Source organism: Neomonachus schauinslandi, chromosome 4 (genome assembly GCF_002201575.2).
Source record: "Neomonachus schauinslandi chromosome 4, ASM220157v2, whole genome shotgun sequence".
NCBI lineage: Eukaryota > Metazoa > Chordata > Mammalia > Carnivora > Phocidae > Neomonachus > Neomonachus schauinslandi.
In genome coordinates, this window is record NC_058406.1 from 133,541,561 (window position 1) to 133,565,316 (window position 23,756).

Below are 23,756 nucleotides of genomic sequence, written 5' to 3' on the forward strand. Positions count from 1 at the left end.
ATGGGAGAAATGCAGAGGAGAAAGAAGACTCAAATTACCGAGGAAAACAAATAATGAATGGAGCAAGGTCCTATAGGAGGCGACAGGAAATAGAATCAATAGCATGCCTTAGAAAGAAAGAAACTAGTTCATCTAGGAAAGAGAGAATAGTGTTTTACAGAGAAATGTGTTTGAGAGAGGAAGAAATTTAAGAGAGTTTGAAGCAGATGTCCTATATCTTCTCAGAGAAGGAAGATGCAAAGACATCTCTTAAGGCAGGTGGTATCTGGTTGTGTGGCCTGTAAAGCATTTGGAATCCTTCCCACAGAGAAAAGCATAAGGAAGAGTCAACTAGAGGTGAACAAAAGAATTTCTGAACAACTCATTGTGTATACTAATAATAGAGTAAAAAATTTCTAGTTGAGCCAATTGGCACAATTTTGTGACTTTTTCTGGTAACACTCAGCTACCCAGTTAATGAGATCAGAGAAAGTGCACCATGCTGTTTTCCTAGGTGAGGCTTAGGAAGATCAAGGTGACAGTAGGTCAAAGGGCCTTCTTGATGCCAAAAAGAAGTTACATGAAAATGTTGGCGATTGATCCAGACTGAACCTGGAGGAAGCTAAAAAAGGGTTAAAGGAATTAAAAATATAACCAGTGCGAAGAACAGATTCATTAAGAGGAAGAGGGGAAAAAAAGAATAGGTGGTTATGGCCATGAAAGGAATCTCCAAATTCAGAATTTTAGAAATGAGATCGTTTTAAGTGATCATTATTTCTACATCTTCACTTGAAGTGCCATTAATCATCATGCCTTTCAGCTCTCCCCTTACTTATTAGAAAATGGAAGACCAGGAGGTCAAGTGATTTTCCAAAAGTCACTCCATGACTAAACCCAGAATCTTCTGAAGAGCATTTTGAAATTTTAAATAAAATAATAGCCATTAAATCCTATCCCTTAAAAAATAATGATATAGTTGAGTGAATGGAAACCAATGTTACCCATAATATAGTCACAGTAAGCATGTATATACATATATTTCCTATTTCAGAAGTGTATTATGCTATTCCTCCCTCATTCCTGTTTCAGCTTCCTCTTAAAGAAGAGAAAATATAAAAGTTTTCTCCAGATTGAATTAATAGCTCTCTCATCAATATGCATTGGGGGAACTCAGCCTAAAAGGATGCACTACTGACTGCCATCCTAAATTGCAGTGTAGATGGCATCAAGTTATTTCAGAGTGCAAGTGTGCATGCCCATGATGATGTATGGGTTCCACCATTTTTGCTTCCCCCATATTTCTTATACTTTGAAAAGATTCCTTTCTCTTGATTACTGATATGTTTTTAATCTTAAACTATAATAAAATGTAATTGGAATATTTAGGAATAGGAGGGAAATTATTTTAAAGTTCTGTTTAAACAAATTAATGCAACAGAAATTTATTGTTTCTTATCTTACCATCCTTCTTTTGACTTTTAGGGAAGGACATAAATTTATTTTATTTTTTTTTAAGATTTTATTTATTTATTTGACAGGGAGAGACAAAGCAAGAGAAGGAACACAAGCAGGGGGAGTGGGAGAGGGAGAAGCAGGCTTCCTGCTGAGCAGGGAGACTGATGCAGGGCTCAATCCCAGAACCCTGGGATCATGACCTGAGCCCAAGGCAGACGTTAACGACTAAGCCACCCAGGTGCCCCAGGAAGGACATAAATTTAAACATAGAAAAAACCAAGTATTTGTATTTGGTGGTCTTTTGTTAATACATATATCATATTTTACCTTGAAAATATATTTTTTTGAAAACTCACTTTCATTGGCTCCTTTGGTGGGGGACAGAGGGAGAGGAGCGAGAGACTCTAAAGCAAGATCCATGCCCAGCATGGAGCCCAACACAGAGCTTGATCTCACAACCTTGAGATCATGACTTAAGCTGAAATCAAGAGTCTGACTTAACCAACTGAGCCACACAGGCACTCCTAATTGACTCCTTTTTAAACGTGAACATTTTATTTCAAAGATTGAGTCAAGAAGGATTGTTATTCCTCTCAAGCAATGACTTAACAAAGGGGCCACAGGGAACCATCCTCCTGGACTGGGAGCAGTTATTTGGTCACTGACATTGCTTAGAATTGCTGGGGGGGCACCTGCGTGCCTCAGTTGGTTAAGTGTCTGCCTTTGGCTCAGGTCATGATCTCAGGGTCCTGGGATCGGCCCCTACGTCAGGGTCCCTGCCAGCGGGGAGTCTGCTTCTCCCTCTCCCTCTCCCTCTGCCTCTGCCTCCAACTCATGTTCGTGCGCTCCCTCTCTCTCTCAAATAAATAAATTAAATTAAATTAAAAAAAGAATTGCTGGTACATGGTGATAATAAAAAGCAAACTGAATTTTGGTCCAATTTCATTATTGTTCTTGGACTCTGCAGACAATGTACTTGCATTCTGCTTATCTCTAGGATGGACCACTTCCATTCCACCCCCAACCTTGGTAGGCTACTGCTCTCAAGTTCTTATCTCTGCAGTTGAAGACTGACTAAAATGATATTAGAGAAGGAGAATTTTATGACCTAACCAGGTTTCCACAAATTATAGTATTCAGGTCAAATCTGGTCCTATTATTATTTTTCCAAATACAGTTTATTACATTTATTTAACATATTTTACTTGGACTACTTTTGCACTACAACCACAAAATTGAGTAATTGGAATAGAGACCATATAGCCCTCAAAGGCTAATTTATTTACTGCCAGGCCTTTACAGAAAAAATTTGCTGACCTTTGATCAAAGATTAAAGCATTACTTGTTTTGCAAACACGTAAGCAAGACAATTATTTCACATTCATATTGTAGGCCAGTAATTTAACAAGTGTCTTTGTTAAATGTTACCATTGACCAACATTATATTTACCTATTAGTTTTTCTTTGTTTTGTAGTCCCTGCTATGTGGATATTTGTTAGCAATGACTGATGTGGAAACTACATATGCAGATTTCATTGCTTCAGGAAGAACAGGTAGAAGAAATGCAATACATGATATCCTGGTTTCCTCTGCAAGTGGCAACAGCAATGAATTAGCCTTGAAATTAGCAGGTCTTGATATCAACAAGACAGGTGAGTTGTTTGACACACATCTCTCTGTGAACATGGGATTATTTGTAGCATTTCACTGAGGAGGATTAAAACATGAAAAACCACCTTTGAAAGTAATTTAGTAGAGTTAGAACAGTCTAAGGCAAGATAAAAGTCAGGGACTACTCCATTTTCAGTGACTTCTCTTTATAGGGTTTTCCACTCAAATGCAGAATTCTTAATTTTATTTTACTAATGCAATCAATAAAGCACATGGGTTTTTAAAAAATTCTAATCTCCATAAAAGCTCTGAAATTTCTACAAAGAATATTTAACAAAGTTGGAGCTCCTACCTTCAGTAATATTGGCCACCTATAACATTTCAATAACCATTTCGAAGGAAAAGGGTCTCTAGGTCTCTATTGAAAATGGAAGTAAAACAGTTTGTTACATCAATGTCTTAGGAAAAAAGGTCTTTCAGTTTTCTTTTCATGATAGAATGGTTTTGTGGAAAATTTGTTATTATTGGGCTTTGCACTCTTCTTACCCAAGTACCAGTGAAAAAGTAAAACAAGTTTGTAATATCAAAGTACTTCTGAGTATTTAAATAAATCCCAATAGTTCTTTCATCCATACTTTTGCAAGATTTAAAACTGGATGTATTTCCCTAACAAATCTGGTATAAAAATAACCTTTAAAAGTAAAAAAAGGAGTTCACGATTAAGGAACCACAGTGTCGTGTACATGAAAAGCACTTTCCAGTTTCTGGCTCATGGTAACCACTCAGTACTTCTTTGCTATGAAAATTTTTATGGCAAAGCTTTCCAGTTATTGGAAAACTGAGTCAAGAGTATAGGTTAATGAAACAGCTTAACAATATTACCCTAACGTACTAGGGATAGTACTTTATTCAGTGGCTAAAGGTCAGCAGGTCCTAGATTGGTCTTTTCAAATTCAAATTGAAAATAAAACTTTAACACCGCCACCTTGAAATATACATACTTGTGTATATTTTAGCTTTTGTTGTTTCCCTATTATTTATTACCAGAAGTTACTTATCAAAGCAGCTCTCAGAAGGGGTTTAGGGAATTATTGCAGTTTGGTGGCATGACGTAAGTAAAGTTTTTTCTGTAGTCTTTGAGAGTTTGCTAATTTCTTTTATAAGATTTATATTTTTATTTATATATTAATATTCTATTTTAAATAATCTGCATTAATTTTAGACACCCCTAATATTATTGATAGAACAGTTCCATTTCTTTTTTTGTCTTCACTGAACTTAAGACTCATCAGCATCAAGACCTATCTTATACAAGAGAATATATTATATTATTATATAACAATTGAAATTGATATTTTATATTAATAAATATAAGAAAATAATTTTATATTTTATACAAACGGTATTATTAAACAATTTAAAATAATTAAAATATCTTTATGCCACCAGATGCCTTCTTTTCTAAACATTTCTACATTTTAATTGCCATTCTCCAGGCTCCTGAAAATTTTTGTCTTCAAAACCTAAAGTCCAGAGCCAGGCAAAATATAAACAATAGTAACTTTTTTATTATTCTAAGTACAAAGAACTAAAAATAGTAACTGCAATACTGACAAATATATAATGACAAATGAAATATCAATAGCTGAGTATTGTGAAGGACTTCCTCTGTAACTCATGTTTCAGCTTCTTTTTAGTTTATACTCAACAATGTTGCTGTCCCATGTTTACCTTGACTTGTTAACAAGCATCTCTTTAGCAACGGCTCAGCAATTGCAGCATTAAGCTAAGCCGTGAGAATTGTTACCAGACACCTAGAAAGTCCCAAGCCTCACGGGAGTCAAATTCCTCATCTTATCTTTAAACAGTCAGTTTCATCCTTAAATATTCTACTGTCTTGTATCTGCCCTAATTTGACTTCATTCTTTTGATTATCAAGAGCTTTTCTTATTTATCAAGTTTTTGTTGCATGCGAATCTACACATCTCCGATTCAGGCCATCTACACATCTTGGGAGGTTGTTCATTGCGGTAATAACGAAAATAGTTTATGAGCATTATATGTGTGTGTGTGTGTGTGTGTGTATAGTCATACCCTGAGAACTCCTTTAGGAGCAGAATATATATATATATATATTTATGTAGAACTGCTTTTAATTTCCCTAAAGTATGGTATCTGGTGAAATGTTTTGTGTATAATTGTTAAGAGTAAAGGAGAAATTGCCTTTCAACATTTTCATTTAAAGAACGGAACAGCCCACTCACCTCTATCCATTTGAATTTTGGTAACAAACACTCAGCAAACATTAATATAGTTTACATTATTGAACACCCAAAAATATTTTGTCCACTAAGCCATATCAGTTGCTTAATAATGAACTAATACATGCAGATATATGAATCTTTGAATCAAGGATTGGCCTACAGCTTGCAAGTATTGAACTGTAGATAAAGAGACCTAATATGGGAAGAAAGCGTTGTTTAATTTCAGTGTTTGCTATGTCACAAGCTGAGATTGCTGCTGAGTATGCAGTTATGAGTGGTTTTATTAGCATTGTGCATATGTTCTTTAAGGGCAGACCAGAGGCCATCATAACTATCTGGCAAGAGACCGATGAGCTAACATAATGTCCTTTCATCTTCTACTGTTGCTTTTAATTTAAATTAACTAAACCTCTAAAAAATCAGGTGGATTATCAACAAGCACTATAAGTAATATAAAATGCAATTTTTAAATATTTCTTAAAATAAGATAGGAGTGAAATGGTAAACTTGCTTCCCATTTTTTATTTCTGCCTAAAATCACTTCTGATTTCTGCAACCTGTGAAACTATAAGTGCCATGACCTGGCCTTGAGATCTCCTAGCATAAATTATCACTAACCATTGTAAAATTGTTATTTTGGTTTTGAGCCATGCTGTCCCAAGTTCATAGAACCAGAATTAGCCAGCCCTTGAAACACTAATTGAGGAATTGATTACCAAAAAAATACACTTGTCTCTATGAGAATTTCAGACTTTTTGAGTATTTCTGAAATTTCCAATATTATATGTCAAGAGTCAGTAAATATAGGCAATAGTTTTTTATTTTGCCTTTATCCTTTTTTTACTGTCTCTTACAGAAGGTGAAGAAGATGCACAACGAACTTCCACAGAACAAAGTGGGGAAGCCCAGGGGGAAGCAGCAAAATCTGAAAGCTAACACCCCACTTTGATAACTTCAGCAACATCTGACAATGTCTCAAATCTCCAGGCCTGGCTGGAATGCATTTGTTTCCAAGAGTGAAAACGGGGGGAAGAAAATAGCTGTGCTGCATTGTAGGAATCTGCTCATTATCATGTTAAAAATGGGGGCAGAGGCAGTGGCTGCAGACAGACTTTTCTCTACCTCTGTCATTAGCAATGGTTGAAATCATGTGGCTTGTGTTTGGATGTCATTTTTATATGGATCCTTTCACTTGACCATATGATAAAATGCTTGTAGAGAGTAGCACTGACCTAGATGATTCTTCCTGTAGCATCTGGCCCCTCACAATGTCAGAGGATTTAATTGTGTCTAATTGCAAAGGGTTGGTTGAACCCCAGAGTTTAAATATCTCTGGTCTAAGTATTCACCCAGTAAAAGAACCATCCAGAAAGCACTGTTTTTAGCATTATGTATCTGTGTGTTCCTGCTGTGTTATTTACACTGTTTTGTATTGTACAAAATAGACGCTCAGCACTGCCCCCTTCTTTGATCGCTTATGAGAAACAAAAATGATGTATGTGACTGTGAATTTTTATACCACTCATTTTTAAAAGGGCTGCCTTTTTCCTTCTCCACAGTGTGGTGGTGTACACAGGATAGATCACACTTTTTTTTAACTTAATCTTTCCCCTTGATTCACTGTTGATGAATTAAGTCTAATTCATCAAGACTTTTTTGCTTTAATATAGAGGCATTTGAAAATATCCGCTAATGTGAATTTTACTTGAAATTCAGTCTGTTTGTTGTCTGCACAGACCAGAATTAAATATGCAAATTTTGTTTTATTTTCAATTGGAGAACTTTCCCCAATTAATATATTTTTTAAAATTTTTAATTATGAGGATTTTGGAGAATCAGGATGGTGGGAAAGATAAGATAATATTAAGAACAGGAAACATTTTGTTCTTATGGAATCAAATTACTCAATGCTATATGCTACTATTTAAATTTGGAGGACAGCTTATCTGGATGGAGCTGTAACAGATGGAAAAAATTATCTTGCAATCATGTGGACACCAATCACAAAAGTAAAGCCCTTGCATTGTGTTTTTTCATGTCTTTTTTCAGCCCTATCAGATACAAATGTTATTATGCACTTTTTAATGTTTGTAAACTTTTACTAATAATTAGTGTGAATTGCATTCTGATACAATAACAATTATCATTAGAAGCTAACAAAATCCTCATTAATACAGTTGATAGCCTCTGCTGTGTTTTGACGTCATGGTTCTTATATGGAAAGTTTCTGTGAGCTGTGTAATCCCACTGGTCAGTATTATAAAATCATTTATCAGTAGTAATAAATAAGGAACCGGTAATATGCCAATGGCTCATGGGTTACTGGACAAATAGCAGATAACAGGAAGACCCTTTACAATAAAGGGCCCACTTAAATTATCCTCGAGGTCTTAGATACAGTCCCATTCGAGGTAGGTTAAACAGCATTTCCACAGATAATCTCCATGGATATATTGGGAACTCAGCCCTAAGAAAGGTCAGTCTTCCCTCATCCCCCCTTACAATACTTTCCAAATGAGTAGGATAAGGGCAAGGGTATCATTCGGTCCTCAATCATATGTTACTAGAAAAAATATTAATAGTGTAAGTCTCTCAGAAAATAGTAAGTATTAGAGTACTTCATTCTAACCAGTTAGGGTCCCAAATGCCCCATTAAAATTCAAATAAACCCACTTATTAATAGACTCACAAGTGGGAAGAGAGGTTCCTGAGGCTTTTTTAGACAATCTCTGGTAGTCCATTTAAAATATCCAACCCATAAAATCACTTTTTCAATATCCTCATTTACTATCCTCATAGCTTTCTTGTGAATCTAGGTAAAGTTCTCTCCATCCTTAAAGTTGTGGAATTCCAAACTGATTACATGTGATTTTGTAAAGTTTAGGACTAGTGCTGAGTGTATGTGGAGAGCTTATATTCCTATGTGATATACTATTATTAATGCATGTGGTGTCATGCTTGTCTTTGAATATATAATAGTGCTAAATTGGAAAGTCATATGGAGCTTTTGAATTATTTTGACCTCTTACTGCTACTTTGTCTGCTATATTCAAACCCAGAGGCATTCCCAAGCTAGAAGATAAAAATCTACTTTCCAAAATGTCCACATCCTACAATATTGCTCAGCAAAAGTTCACAGTGTCTTCCAAATTGTATTGTAATATCTTTTACTTGCAAGTCAATAATATACATGGAACTGAATTTTTAAGGACAAAAGGAAAAGGTAGAAAACTAAGGCGTTAGGTTTGAGACTATGCATTGAATGCCCACTAACCAATGACATTATGCTAATCACTTCCCAGCACTTTTTCTCCCATTTAATTGTTTCTCCTCAGAGAATTTGATTAAAGAGGTAGTGTTATCCCATTTCACAGATTAAGAAATTAAGGCTCAATAAGGTATAACTTTTCCAAGTTTAAAAAGCTAATAAATGATGAAATTAAGATTTGAACCTATCTTTGTCTGTTTCCAAGGAGCTTTCTACTGCACATGGCCATAAAATTAAAGCCAATTATAGAGCATCTTTATCTGTAAGGGAACATTTAGACATGAACTGGTTCAACCTCCATATTTTATAGAGGGAAACTGAGTCTCAGAACGGGGAATTGTCTTTCTCAAGGTTACCTAGATAAGTAATGACACAGATGTGACCAGATCATAGAAAGTACACTTTGAAGAAAAAAGAAATTCAATTAGAATTTATTTTTTTTGTGTTATACTTTCCCCCAAATATTTTTCTGTCATGAAGTCTATAAATTTGGCATGGTTCAGATTTTTTTTATGTTCCATGCTACTCATTTTGTTTAATTAACTAGAAATATGAAAATTTCAGTTTTACTCATTTGCAATAAATATGAACTTGTCAAATTTACCTTTTATCAATTGTAAACATCCTATGCCAACATATTCTCATAATTCATAGAAATGTTTTTCCAATATATAACAGGCAGTCTTCAATTTTGAGGCAACATCCCAAGGAACTGCCCACTGTAAATGCCATACAGTTGAGTTTTACTCAGACACAGTGAAAATGTACCATTTTATAAGATGAATGATGTTGCTCTTTCTCTTCAGAGAAGCAATAATGGGTAAAGAAATGTAACTGCCAGGTAGCTTAGCTTCTGAGTAAAGCTTGTAGCAATAGGAAGACAATGTATAGTTATCAAGTAAAAAGAGAAAAGCATCTATGACTTATGATGTCTTAATAGGCCCCAAATTGTTCTTTAATTAAAGAGTGGCAGTCTCTGAAGTTATTTGTGAGCTTGTATGACTTCTGTATTTAGTAATGTTGCATGCTCACATAATTGATATTAAAAGTAATACATTTTTTCTGAAATGTACACAGTCTATTAAAAGTATTTATTGAACATACACTATGTATTTGGTGCTTGAGAAAGTGCTTCGAGTGAGAAAGGAGAAATTCAAAGCCTCAGCCATTCTGTGGTGGACATACCAGCATTCTGGCCTCACCTTTTCGGGGCCTTTATTCCAATAATTTTCACCTCCATTCCACTCTAGTAGCCCACTTCCTGGACTTCATCATCTACCAGAGTCAACTCTTAAATTAATCGTAAGCCCCACAAACACTACGCTGTTATGGTTCTTACTTGCTCATCTGCAGGGCAGTGATTTTCAATCAGAAGAAAGACCAATGTTTATCAGAATCCCCTGAAAATTTTACAACACTCCTTCCTCCACCCATATACATTCTCTCTCTTGCTCTCACACACACATACACAAACACAGTTGCCCCTTGAAAACACTCCCTGTGCAACTTTGGCATCTTTTCCTGCTCCCACCTTCACACTCACAACCTGAGAACCACTGATTTAGAAAAAATGCAGTTTCCAGATGCACCAGCTCTGTTTATGCCACTAAAAAGCTTTAAAATGAGTCAATAACAAAATGGAGTGTTCACAGAGACCCATGGTTTTACTCTATTAAGGAATAACATCTTGGGATAGAAAAAAGCAGAGAGTTTAACTTCTTTTATTTTGGTGTTGCTCTCTTTTCATTATATTATTTTTATCAAATAAAGGCAGGAAAGACCAAGCAGAATCCAAGGTGGAACCCAGGAGAAAGTAAGCGTCGAATTACACCCTGAGTTCAGGCAAGGTCTTAAGCAGACGGGGTAAAAGAGGATGTAGATCTTTAAGTTCATGTTTTTTGGTCATAAGGATGAAACACTACACAGGGATTTGGAACAAAATGCTAGCCAGTGCAAAACAAGTTTGTATTGTCTCTGGTGTTTCTTCTTTTTTGTATATTTGTTGCCTCTATCTAGGCCACAATGTGGGGATTTAGGATCCTGGCCATCTCTCACTATAAAGTCAAAATCAACAAAACTTTCTGACTATAACTGGTTAACTTTCTAGTTTGCACCACATCTACTTTCTGTTTATATCAAGATGGATGTTTCTGTAGCAACTCTCCTCCCAGTCTGAAATCCACCGTTAACCTCCTCAGTGCTCCTTATTTTCTCACTTTCTTGTCTTTTTGCCATCTCTGCCCAATGAAAACCCATCAAACCATCTGATTTCACTCTACTTGTCTTCACAATGACTGTAAAAAGTTTCTAACAATGCTTATTCATTGTTTGCAACTGCATTTTAGACATGAGTACTGTTCAGCTTTTTGCATCATACCCCGAAGGATAGAAGAAGCTTCCCACTACTGTCTAAGATGGACGTTTTCATCTGACATTTTAATTTTTTTAAAAGATTTTATTTATTTATTTGAGAGAGAGAGAGATAGTGCATGAGCAGGGGAGAGGGGCAGAGGGAGAGGTAGAAACAGGCACCTGACACAAGGTTCCATCCCAGGACCCTGGGATCATGACCTGAACTGAAGGCAGACGCCTAACCGACTGAGCCACCCAGGTCTCCCAAGTCATCTTTGACATTTTTAAACCATTTTCTTTCAGGAGGTCTGTTAATTATCCTTTTTTCTTTACTGACTTTACCCTTTTCTACAAATGTACTCAAGTTCTCAGTTCCACTCTTAACTTCACTACTTGTATTTCTCACAGTAGTAATCTTTGCTTTTGTTTTCATGTTTCTCCTCATTTCTCATCCTTTTGCAGTTTGACTTCCAATTAAATTTTTCTCATCACCACCATCTTTAGTAGTTTCTGGACTCCTAGTATTGTCACTAAAACCCCAGTCAATGTGGAAATTAAAAATGATGATGTTCCAGAGGACTCAAGCTTCTCTTAAAATAAAATTTAATGGTGCTGTAATTCTAATTGATAGTTTGCCAGGGTGTAGCTGCATAATTAAGGATGGAATCTATGTATCCCATAGATTCTCCAGGTTCACATCTTCCATCGTATATGGATGTGCCTTTTCTCTTCCACCACATTCTCCCCGTAACGTTTGCTACATCCCCAGGTCCTCTAGTGCTCATTTCTTTATAGGGATGGTTGCACATATGTAGGCACTAACCTGGAGCCTGGACATCCAGAGATGGGCAAGAGTAGCTTGTGATGTTTTAGGGTTCTGTATTCCATTATACTCCAGGATGACTGCCAGCAGTATAACTAGTTTCCCTCAAAGCAGCCATGTACAAGCAAAACCACTCAACTTCTTTGTACCCAGACCACTCTAGTTCTCTGAATTAGACCTAAGTGAGTATATCAATTCCAGTGGTCAAATATATTGGATAGTTTATGTATGTTTTACAAGCCTATCTTATGGCATTTAATCCTGTTCACCATGGAATCTTTTTTGAGATACTTCCTTTACTTTCCTACCCTATCCCCCACCCCCAGGAGTATGTATGTATGTATTCAATCCTTTGTTCCTTTTTTCTGGCAACTCCTCACTTTCCTTGACAAATACCTCCTTCTCTACCTCCCCACTACATACTGTGGTTCCCTGGGATTCTATCTTCACTCTTCTCTAATCCCAGTGTTCACACGACCTCTTCTAGGCCAACATCATCAATCACCACTTTTATTCTGATGAATCCCAGAGGTCATTCCTGACCATGTGACTTATTGGACAGCTCCATATGGATTTCCCCAAAACATCTTAAAATTCAACATTCCAACACTAAATCCATTCCCAAAACTGCTTTTCTTCATATGCTGCAGATCTCATATAATGGAAGCACTGGTTTCTCAGCAAACTTAAATCAAAATTCTTACAGTTCTCTTAACTCTTGTTCCTCCAATTTGTTTTTCAGTCCATCAATTCTAATTATTACTTACTTCTTGAAACTTCCCACTTCTTTTTGTCTGCATTACAACCCTTTAAATCATCACTTATCTAATATAATGCAATAATCTGCTCATCAGGACCTGCCTTGTCTGGCATTCTCTCAACCAGATGTCTCTTTCTAATACATAAGTCTGATTGTTTCACTCCCCTAATTTTAAAAAATCCTTAAATTTAGCCAGACAAAAAACTTTTTGGTATAAGTGCCACATTTTGTTTTTATATAACTCCTTGTTCTGTGTTAGCTGTTTTCCTGTTCCTAAGATGTTCTTCATGCTTGACAGCAAGTTCTCATTGGTCCTTTCAGATTGTGTCCCATTTTACCCTTTAGAGCCTTTTTGACTTGCATCCTCATTCCCAAGCCCCACCCTAGGTAATTAGCTATTCTATACTCCTTGATCCCCTAACACTTGATCTGCAAATGTATCTTGTTAGATCATAGCTATTTGTTTACATGTGTATCTCTCCAACTAGAATATGAGCTCTTTCAGGGAAAAAGCCCTGTTTTGTTCATCTGTCTCCTCATTGTCTATTAATATTCAATAAATTTATAAATGAATGTCTGACCTGCTGAAGCTCACAAGGTAGTTAACAAAATTTACACACAGATTGATTAGGGAAAAATGCAATACAGAGATAAAGTTGATAGTTGAAAATAGTAAAGCCTGTATAATATTGCCTTACAGAAGGTAAAAGCTTAATTTTCTTCTAGTTTATGAAATAGTCTATTTTTATTTATTTTTTAATTTAATTTTATTTTTTAAAAAGAGAGAATGGGGAGGGGCAGAAGGAGAGAGAGAATCTTAAGCAGGTTCCACGCCCAGCAGGGAGCCTGAGCTGGCTCCATCTCACAACCCTGAGATAGATCATGACCTGAGCCAAAATCAAGAGTCAGATGTTTAACCGACTGAGCCACCCAGGTGCCCCATTAATGTAACTATTTTTAAAATTGATTCTCAAACTGTATGCTGCACATTTACACACACACACAGATTTGATATGACATACAGAGATGAAATGTCCAATAGGATAATGTATAAATAAATGAACAAATTAGAGTAAGCCATCCAGCTAAACAGTGACCTGGTAAAGGTATTTGGCATTCTGTAGTACAAATCCCCTTCAATTTGCCAGAATTGAGAATAGACAAAAAAAAAAGAGAGAGAGAGAGAGAGAGAGAGAGAGAGAGATTATATCATAGTCTCCTAGCCTAAGCAACACATTAGTCAGAGAGCAAGATCTCTAAGCAGACTTTTGGTCTTTAAACAAGGGGACACTGAAGTTTCTAAGAATATGCTTCAAAGAAATAAAATCTAATGTACTCTAATAGGCTAAAGAAATGAGAGTTCTGATAGAATATGATGAACTTCAAAATGGCAGGAATTCACAGAAAAGAAGGAGAAAATAATACAAAGGGACCAAGAGACATGTCTATACACTCAAGAAGGAAAGGACACTGATATAGATGTACAAAACCTTAAGGTCTTTTTCCTGAATATTCTATCTTTTCAAAAACACAGAAAAATAGTAGTAATCAAATTAACACTGGCAATCTGGCAGGACTACTAAAGAAGCATTGTGTACTTTTTGACTCTGAAACTAAGAAATAAGAGTGGCCAAGGAAATGATGTAGGTTACTCCTAACAGAACACATGTTTGCACTTTGGCTACCATGATTAATTTTACACATTTCCCTTGAGTAGGATGGTGTGACTATTATGACTCGCTTGTTGAATTTTTAAGTTTTCTTTTATCCCACATGTTCTTTAAAATCCATAAAACAATATGTAACCATGAATTTTAAGGGCAAAAAATTATGTAAAAATAGCTATAGCTAGGGAGTGACAACAAACAGAACCTGCCTTCCTGGATGGTCTTAAGCAAAATCTAGTAAATCATCAATTTTATTTAGGAAATATTTGTTGGGCATTTAGTAATTTTAAGTTGCTGTGTTAGGTGCAGTAAGGAGTAAAATTAAAAAAAAAAAACACAAAATCTTTGACTAATAGAAACTGGAATATGTGACAGCGAGCATAAGTTTCTTCTGTCAGTATTCCCAGCCTTTTCCCAATGACACTCCAACCCTTTATTATAAGGAATTTTCCTTCAATCCCACTGTGTAATGAGAATTTACTTTTTGCTCAGCTGATTCCCAGGACTTTGTAACACAGAATTGGAAGAACAGATCTAGACACAGGTTAGAGTGGTAAGAGGAAAAAGATTTTTTTCATGAAGAATTAATACAAGGGTTGTTCTTTGCCGAAAATTAATCAAGTAATGGTTGAAGTAGACAAAAAAAATTTTAAGCTAACTCATTAAAGTCAACTTGCATAATAAAAAGCTAAGAATTAGGGAGAAAATTAGAAAAGCAATGAAACTGGGGTTTCTAAAAGAAAGTTCCGGAGGGTTGACAAGAGGTTTCAATGAAGAAACAGTCAAAGAAAATTAGGATAAAAAGCATTTCTATAGGCTGTGAACTAGACTTTCTAAGAGATATATGTAAAGATTGAGAATACTTTTCAATTATCTCTGGTTTTTAGGAGAGACTTTTTTTTAATGTGACTCCATGCAAAGACAGGGCCACATGAGACCCTAAGGTTTATTAAAGTATACTCATTTAATAGTAATGGCAAGACAAGTACATATATATTTATAATAAATGTCTGAATATGATGAGCAATAACAGATGAACATGGAATATCCCGTGCATATGCTGGGGGAGAAATGTCTCTCAACAGGAAAGATCATGGAGAAGGATGTGATGGAATGATTCCCTGAAATATTTATTTCATTGAAGAAAAAGAGATTAGACATTCTACATAGAAAAAAAATGATATAAACTGAGGTACACAGGTAGGAAAACATGGGGTCATATATTTTTTAAATAATCCCAGTTTGCTAGAGCACAGTATATGTGTTAAGTCTGAGGTGAGACACTGGGGTGTGGCTGACAAACCAGCTCCATGAGGTCACTCAGAGGGAAGAGTGTGGGCATCAGAGCATGTCTCAGGCACAAAGATCTGAGATACAGAGGGCATACATGCCAAGGAGCCTAACATAGAATCGAAAGAATTCTGAAAGTGGGAGTTAAGTTTTTGAAGATAGGCTAAGGGCTTGGAGATGAAAGTAGGATGTATTCCAAGGTTAAGAATCCAGTGGCTGAAAAAACCAAATGTCAGAGGAAAAGCAAGAAGTTGCCGAGATGCATACAAGAGGCACAGACAGGATCCTGCCTGGCAAAGCAGCTGCTGCTGTCCTTCATCCATGCTTTCCGCTCGTGCCCTGACACACTCCTCAGTTTTATTAAAGGCACCATACTTCTCTGCTGACATGTGATATAAGTACAAAAGAAAGAGGTCTTTTTATATAGCACCATAGGTAGGTGACCTTTTCTTTCTCTCTCTCTTTTTTTTTTTAAGATTTTATTTATTTATTTGACAGAGAGAGACACAGCGAGAGAAGGAACACAAGCAGGGGGAGTGGGAGAGGGAGAAGCAGGCTTCTTGCTGAGCAGGGAGCCCGACGCGGGGCTCGATCCCAGGACTCTGGGACCATGACCTGAGCCGAAGGCAGACGCTTAACGGCTAAGCCACCCAGGCGCCCCAATAGGTGACCTTTTCTCAGGGACATAATAGCTATCAGGTTCTGAATATGTATTGGACACTTGATTAAATTGCCTCTATTTCTCACAATTACTCTAATATATGAATATACTTCTCTCCTTACAAATAACCAACCTAAGGTGCAGAGAAGTTAAGTGGCTTGTCCAAGGTTGTGCAGTTTTTGTGTTGCAAAGCCAGGACGGAAACCTATGTTCAGCTTCTCTGATGACAATTTCCCACACTCCATCAACTACACCAGAGCTGTCCAATAGAACAACTTTACATGCCAAACATGCATTTTTACATTTTCTAGTAGCCACGTCAAAATAAGAAAGCAGTAAATAACCCAACATATCGAAAAGATTGACAATATATAATCAATATAAAAATTAATAACATATTCTCTTTTTGGTACCAATTCTTCAAAATCCAGTGTCTGTTTTATACTGATATCTCAATTCAGGCTACCTACATTTCAAATGGTCTGGCTACCATTTGGTACATCCATACCAAAGGGCACATATCATAGGGCACAAACTGTATGCCTTATTCTGTTTTCCAAGAATTAAGCAGAGAAGGGATTCACTTTTGGGGCAAGGGGGTGTAGAGTGTGCATGTTTCGGTTTACTTCTTTCTCAATGATTCTCAACTTTGGCTTCCTGTTAGAATCACCGGGAAATTTTAATCATATTAAGAACTTGGCCTCATTTCTATGGATTTTGGTTTTATTGCAGGGTATGGCATCAACTATTTTTTAACTTTGTTGAAGTATAATAAATATTAAAAAGTGCTCATAAGTGTGCGGTTTTATGTATTTCCATAAAATGAACACACGCAGGTAACCATCATCCAGATCAAAGATCTAGGTATTCCAATATCCTAGAAGTCCTCATCAGGTTCTCTTCTAGTCACCACCCCTGCAAAGGGCTACATCCCCTGAGACTGATAAAATGGTGAATATCCATCTGTTCTTACAGAGCAGGCCCTGGAGTTCAGCCCAAAACTGTCACCTAATACATTAATGCTCACTGCAGGTTGCTCTTCTGCAGGGTCCTATGCTCAGGTTTCTCAGGTCAATTTGTAGCCCCAGAAACAATAAACTCTATGCCAACCCATCTGTCTTCTAGAGGATCTCTACCCAAGGAAACACAGGTCCTTCAAACTACTATATCTCCTGGTCCACGCAGGTCCAATCTCCACTCAGTCTTGAACCCCTGGCTCTGTCTTCATTCAGCCCTTCTTAGTTGCATGATCCCAAAGATTTGGACTTCTTCCCTCCTTCGTGCACAATCCACCTATTTTCTCACCCGAGTTTTACCTCCCTCATGAGCAACAGATCACATGGACAACGGTTTTGTGAAGCCAGTAATAGAGATTTCAATTTCCTGCTGAACAGGCTTTAATATAAGTCCCAAGTTAATGCCCTTTTCCTTTGTACTTAATTGCCCAACCTTCCGCTCCAGGCCCTCTCATTACCACACAGAGCCTCTGGTCTTATAAATTCAATTCTTTGGAACATTTTTTTCTCTCTGCTGGTCTTTTACCTGCCCCAGATCCAAGTGATTTAAAGTGCATTTCTAAGAAAAGTTAAACTGTGTCTGCAACAGGTGTTCCCTCATGGGCTTAATCAGAAACACACACACGCACACACAATTAAAACATTTCCTAACTCAAGCCAACCTGAGCAAATATAAAAGTGGATTGAATCTGTGAATTCCATGCTACAGTAAGTCCTAAGTAAACAACTTCTTAAAGCATTAAATATCCAGCAATATTCAGCCTGCCATTTGTCAGAATTACAATTGCTTCACAGTATTGTTTTTTTTTTCCCCTGCTCTCAGAACACTGCCTTGCTGTACTTCCAGCCCATACAAGAATATTTTGAATGAGTCTGACTTGCAAAGACAGCATTTGCAGCTGAAAATAGCAAAACATGACCATCTGTTCTCTCCCTTCATAGTTCAATCTGACAACATCCTAACACAGTTGTCTTCTTCCTTGACTCCATTCTTCTCGGCCCACTTGCCTCATTCCAAGAGTTTCCCATTTGAACTTCTTCACTTTCACTGTGTTTCCATGTTCCTCTCCTCCTGCTCACATACCACTACTTTCCTCCATTTTATTGCTTCATAATTCTTACAACCGTCAAGAATACTCAATCGCTTTCCAGTCTCCATCCTCCCAAATCTAGCTTTCTCCCTTAAGCCCTCTGCCTCACACTTTCTGCACTCTACTCAGCCCTACCTAACTTTATATGGGAAAAAGAGAAAAAGGAAAGAAGTCCCATATCGAGGCTTCTAAGATCAATCTGAAGTGTGCTGGAAATATGGAAATAAACCCTAGGTATTGGGGAGGAAGAGAAGCATAAGACAAAATGAAGGGGAAAAAGGCATAACACTGGCAGCAAGGGCAATTTTCACCTCTATTACTATAGATTTCCTCTAAGCCATTTATCAACTCTAGGAGAGAGGGTAGAGGATACCCAGTGCCACCAACTGCCACCACTACAAGTTTTGCACAAACTTGCCAAATATCAGAGAGACACCTTAATTTTTCATCTGTCCATTCACTGAAACACCAAATGATTGATAATTTTAGGAAACACTTGGAAAATATATTTAGGAGAGACTGAATTTAATAAAATTGTCTCCAAATCAAGATTCCTTACTAATTCAATGTATGATTGCTCCCAATTTACTCAACTATGCTGGGTATCAGTTTCTTGTCTGTAAAAGGAAATAATAATAGCATCTCTGTGAATAATATTAAGAAGAATGTTAAAAGGTTAAAGGTTGAGATTAGGGGCGCCTGGGTGGCTCAGTCAGTTAAGCATCTGCCTTTGGCTCAGGTCATGATCCCAGGGTCCTGGGATCGAGCCCTGCATCGTGCTCCCTGCTCAGCGGGAAACCTGCTTCTCCCTCTCCCACTCCCCCTGCTTGTGTTCCCCTTCTCGCTATCTCTCTCTCTGTCAAATAAATAAATAAAGTCTAAAAAAAAAAGGTTGAGATTAGTTAATACACATAAAGTACTGAGAACAGTGCTGGGCACTTAGTATAGATGTTAGCTATTAATGTTATTGTTGTTGGGTTGTTATATGAGATATGCAGTCTTAGATTACTCAGAGAGCATAGTCAAATGGCTTTTACCTCTTTTTTTCTTTAAAGATTTTATTTATTTACTTATAGAGAAAGAGGGAGCGAGAGCACACTCAAGCTGGGGTGGGAGAGGGACAAGCAGACTGCGCTGAGCACGGAGCCTGATGCGGGACTCAATCTCACGACCCTGAGATCATGACCTGAGCCAAAATCAAGAGTCGGATGCTTAACCAACTGAGCCACCCAGGCACCCCCTTTAACCTCTAAATGAGTAGTGCCACCTAATGGCACAGAGGTTTAACTTATTCATTTATTGAACAAATATGAATGAGTTCCTTCTATGTGGCAGGTACTTTCAGGATGATAACTAAACAATGATTAGGAATCTCCATAGGAAACAACCACAGGAATGATCTCCAGCCATGTAAAGCTCACAGACTGGTAAAGCCTGGCTTAGTTGGATCCTAGCAATGAAATACTTAGAGCATTTCCTCTAGTCTATTGTAGGAAAGCCAAATTGTGAAGAGCAAAATTCCCATCAAGAGGAAAGAGAGACAGGGAAACTACTTCAGGACTGTCTTAGGGTCAATTCAAGTTCATCTCTGATTTTTTCTTACAACTGTTACCTTTGCATTTTTACAATGTCAATACATAGTAGAAGGAGACATAAGTTCTCATAACAAAATAAAATGCAAAGCCATGAGGGATTGGCACCAGGACGGGGGGACCACTGGACAGGCTTAGTCATTTGATGATACTGATTTCCTCTGTTATCTCTTACTGGTACCTCTGAGAGCTGTTTTCTTTTTAGGCTTCTGATTCAAGGACAGACAAAAGCCCATTCTCTTTGTGCCCCTTGATAAAATTGAGATTAGGCAGTCTGGTAAACACCAAAGAGACCAAAGAGAGGAAAAACAGAAGGTATAGATTGATTGGCTTACTAAAGGAAGGTTTCTCATTTTTAATCTAGTTAACTTTAGTCCAGGATATCTCAAGGTTTTCCCATTATTCATGAGATCCTTTGAAGGGTAATGAGACACTGTCCAGAAAATTCTCCCTTTTCATCTATAGACACTTTCTTCTATCCCACTTCCTATACTAAGAGATTTCTCTTCTACTAGTTAGATAGGTCATGAAAGTTATTTTTAAATAAGTATCTATATCCACCATATAGTTATAATTACATGATTGATTTAACACTCACACATTATTCATACATACTAAAGTATTTTCTTATTGACCAACAAAGAAAAAAAGGTCCCAAAGCCCTCATAATCTCAACCAGTATATACAGGGGTTATGAAGCTTATCAGTCTATTTACTCAATCAGAAAAGCAGACTTTTAAAATTTTATTGCTATAAATAATAATTTTAAAATAAAAAGCATTTCCTCTTAATACTAAGCAAATTCTATGTAATAGATATTCTGGTTAATCATATATTTACTATAATGGTCCTTGAATAAATATTTTTGTGTTAAGGCACATTTCTCTATCAGATAGGAAAACCAAGTTATTTAGCAATAGTTAAACCAGTCTTTTCTTGTACATATCTCAAGTGAAAAATAAAAATATACCTTTATACTTTTTTATGTTTCTACATTTTTCTATACTTCTATTTTCTACTTTGTATTTCTGTAAATATCTATAAATAATAAGTAATAGATATCTGCCTCCTGATGGCCATATGCAGTCCTAAAAGCAAAAAATACCCTGTGTCTCTTAAAACAGCGATTTTGTTTCAGAACTTTTTTTTAGAAAGCTGTTCACTCTGGAAAGCAATGGTGGGTCAGCTTGGTATCAAGAAGGGGAAAAGCAGAAACAGCAGCCAACATCAGTGCTTTCCAAGGACACTATGGAACCCAACAGTTCCCTTTTAGACTCAATTGGCTTGTAAGCCATAAATATATGCACATAAACTCCAAAGAGTCCTCATTAAAACCAGTTGTGATAAAATTAAAAAGTTTAGCTGGTAATTCTAATATGTTTATTACAAATATCTTCCCTTAAGCCTCAAGGTCCTAAGGTTACAGTGCAATATGCCTTTATTACCTTTAGCCAAACAGAATATTCTTTTTGAAAATTTTATTTTATTTTATTTTTATTAAGAATACAAGTATATATATATATATATATATATATATATATATACACACATATATATACAAGTGCATATATATGTATACATATATATATACAATGGAATATTATGCAGCCATCAAAAAAACCAAAATCTTGCCATTTGCATCGACGTGGATGGAACTAGAGGGTATTATGCTAAGTGAAATAAGTCAATCAGAGAAAGACATGTATCATTATGATCTCACTGATATGAGGAATTCTTAATCACAGGAAACAAACTGAGGGTTGCTGGAGTGGTGGGGGGTGGGAGGGATGGGGTGGCTGGGTGATGGACATTGGGGAGGGCATGTGCTGTGGTGAGCGCTGTGAATTGTGTAAGACTGTTGAATCACAGACCTGTACCTCTGAAACAAATAATACATTATATATTAAAAAAAAGAAGATAGCAGGAAGGGAAAAATGAAGGGGGGGAAATCGGACGGGGAGATGAACCATGAGAGACTATGGACTCTGAGAAACAAACTGAGGGTTCTAGAGGGGAGGGGGTTGGGGGGATGGGTTAGCCTGGTGATGGGTATTAAAGAGGGCACGTACTCAATGGAGCACTGGGTGTTATATGCAAACAATGAATCATGGAACACTACATCAAAAACTAATGATGTAATGTATGGTGATTAGCATAACATAATAAAATTTTAAAAAAAGAAGATAGCCCGAAGGGAAAAATGAGGCGGGGGGGAGGAATCGGAGTGGGAGACGAACCATGAGAGACTATGGACTCTGAGAAACAAACTGAGAGTATATATATATACTTGTATATATATATATATATATATATATATATATATATATATATATACACTACATCTTCTTTATTCATTCATCTGTTGATGGACATCTGGGCTCTTTCCATAGTTTGGCTATTGTGGACATTGTTGCTATAAACATTGGGGTGCATGCGCCCCTTCGTATCACTACATTTGTATCTTTGGGGTAAATACCCAGTAGTGCAATTGCTGGGTCGTATGGTAGCTCTATTTTCAACTTTTTGAGGAACCTCCATATTGTTTTCCAGAGTGGCTGCACCAGCTTGCATTCCCACCAACAGTGTAGGAGGTTTCCCCTTTCTCTGCATCCTCGCCAACATCTGTTGTTTCCTGACTTGTAATTTTAGCCATTCTGACTGGTGTGAGGTGGTATCTCACTGAGGTTTTGATTTGGATTTCCCTGATGCTGAGTAATGTTGAGCACGTTTTCATGTGTCTGTTGGCCATTTGGATGTCTTCTTTGGAAAAATGTCTGTTCATGTCCTCTGCCCATTTCTTGATTGGATTATTTGTTCTTGGGTGTTGAGTTTGGTAAGTTCTTTATAGATTTTAGATACTAGCCCTTTATCTGATATGTCATTTGCAAATATCTTCTCCCATTCTGTCAGTTGTCTTTTGGTTTTGTTGACTGTTTCCTTTGCTCTGCAAAAGCTTTTTATCTTGATGAAGTCCCAATAGTTCATTTTTGCCCTTGCTTCCCTTGCCTTTGGTGATGTTTCTAGGAAGAAGTTGCTGTGGCTGAGGCTGAAGAGGTTGCTGCCTGTGTTCTCCTCTAGGATTTTGATGGACTCCTGTCTCACATTTAGGTCTTTCACCCATTTTGAGTCTACTTTTGTGTGTGGTGTAGGGAGATGGTCCAGTTTCATTCTTCTGCATGTGGCTGTCCAATTTTCCCAACACCATTTGTTGAAGAGACTGTCTTTTTTCCATTGGACATTCTTTCCTGCTTTGTCGAAGATTAGTTGACCATAGAGTTGAGGGTCCACTTCTGGGTTCTCTATTCCAAACAGAATATTCTTCATAATATTTGTTACCTCCTGATACACCTCCTGATGTAAGGTCTCTTGTGTCAATCTGATATGGCCATAGAAATATATGCTTCTTTTTTAGGTACCTTTACTTGGCAATAGAATAAAACCTTTTGGGAAGTATCAAACATGCTTTGACAGGAATATAGAATTGCTTACTAAAACCATGTATCAGAAATGCAGGTTTTGTCAAAATAATAATTTACTAAGGCAATTTTTAAAACTATGATTTATCAAAATCTGAGTCAGTTTCCAAAGGGTTAACTCAGTAGAAATAATAGTAAAATATGTTATATGTCATGTCACTAATAAATATTTAACTTAAGCACTTATAAGCTTATGATACAGAATGATTTTTGAAAAGAAGTCCCATGTTTCAACAATCTTAGTGACTAAGATTAATTTGATAAAATCTGTAATTTTGAGATTGTTAGATGAATTAACTCAAGACTAAGTACTTAGAAGACTTTTGATTGTAATATGAGGATTTAGGTGGGAAAGTGATACAGAAAATATTTATGAGTTATTCCACATATCTCACAATGTTCCTTTGATTAGTGTTGTTCTGCAGAAGGGAAAAGATTGAATATATATTA

The 23,756-nt window shown here is 36.7% G+C and overlaps 1 protein-coding gene across 1 annotated transcript in view; it reads left to right on the forward strand.

Annotated features, from left to right (window-relative positions):
- PKIA (cAMP-dependent protein kinase inhibitor alpha) overlaps nt 1-9,012 on the forward strand; it is a 94,569-nt gene extending 85,557 nt beyond the window's left edge. Inside the window, exons 3-4 of the mRNA XM_021688182.1 lie at nt 2,910-3,087; nt 6,167-9,012. Of these exons, the coding sequence (XP_021543857.1) occupies nt 2,937-3,087; nt 6,167-6,246 (231 nt within the window). The 5' untranslated portion in view covers nt 2,910-2,936 and the 3' untranslated portion in view covers nt 6,247-9,012. The remainder of the gene's footprint in view (nt 1-2,909; nt 3,088-6,166) is intronic.
- Nucleotides 9,013-23,756: the final 14,744 nt, after the last annotated feature.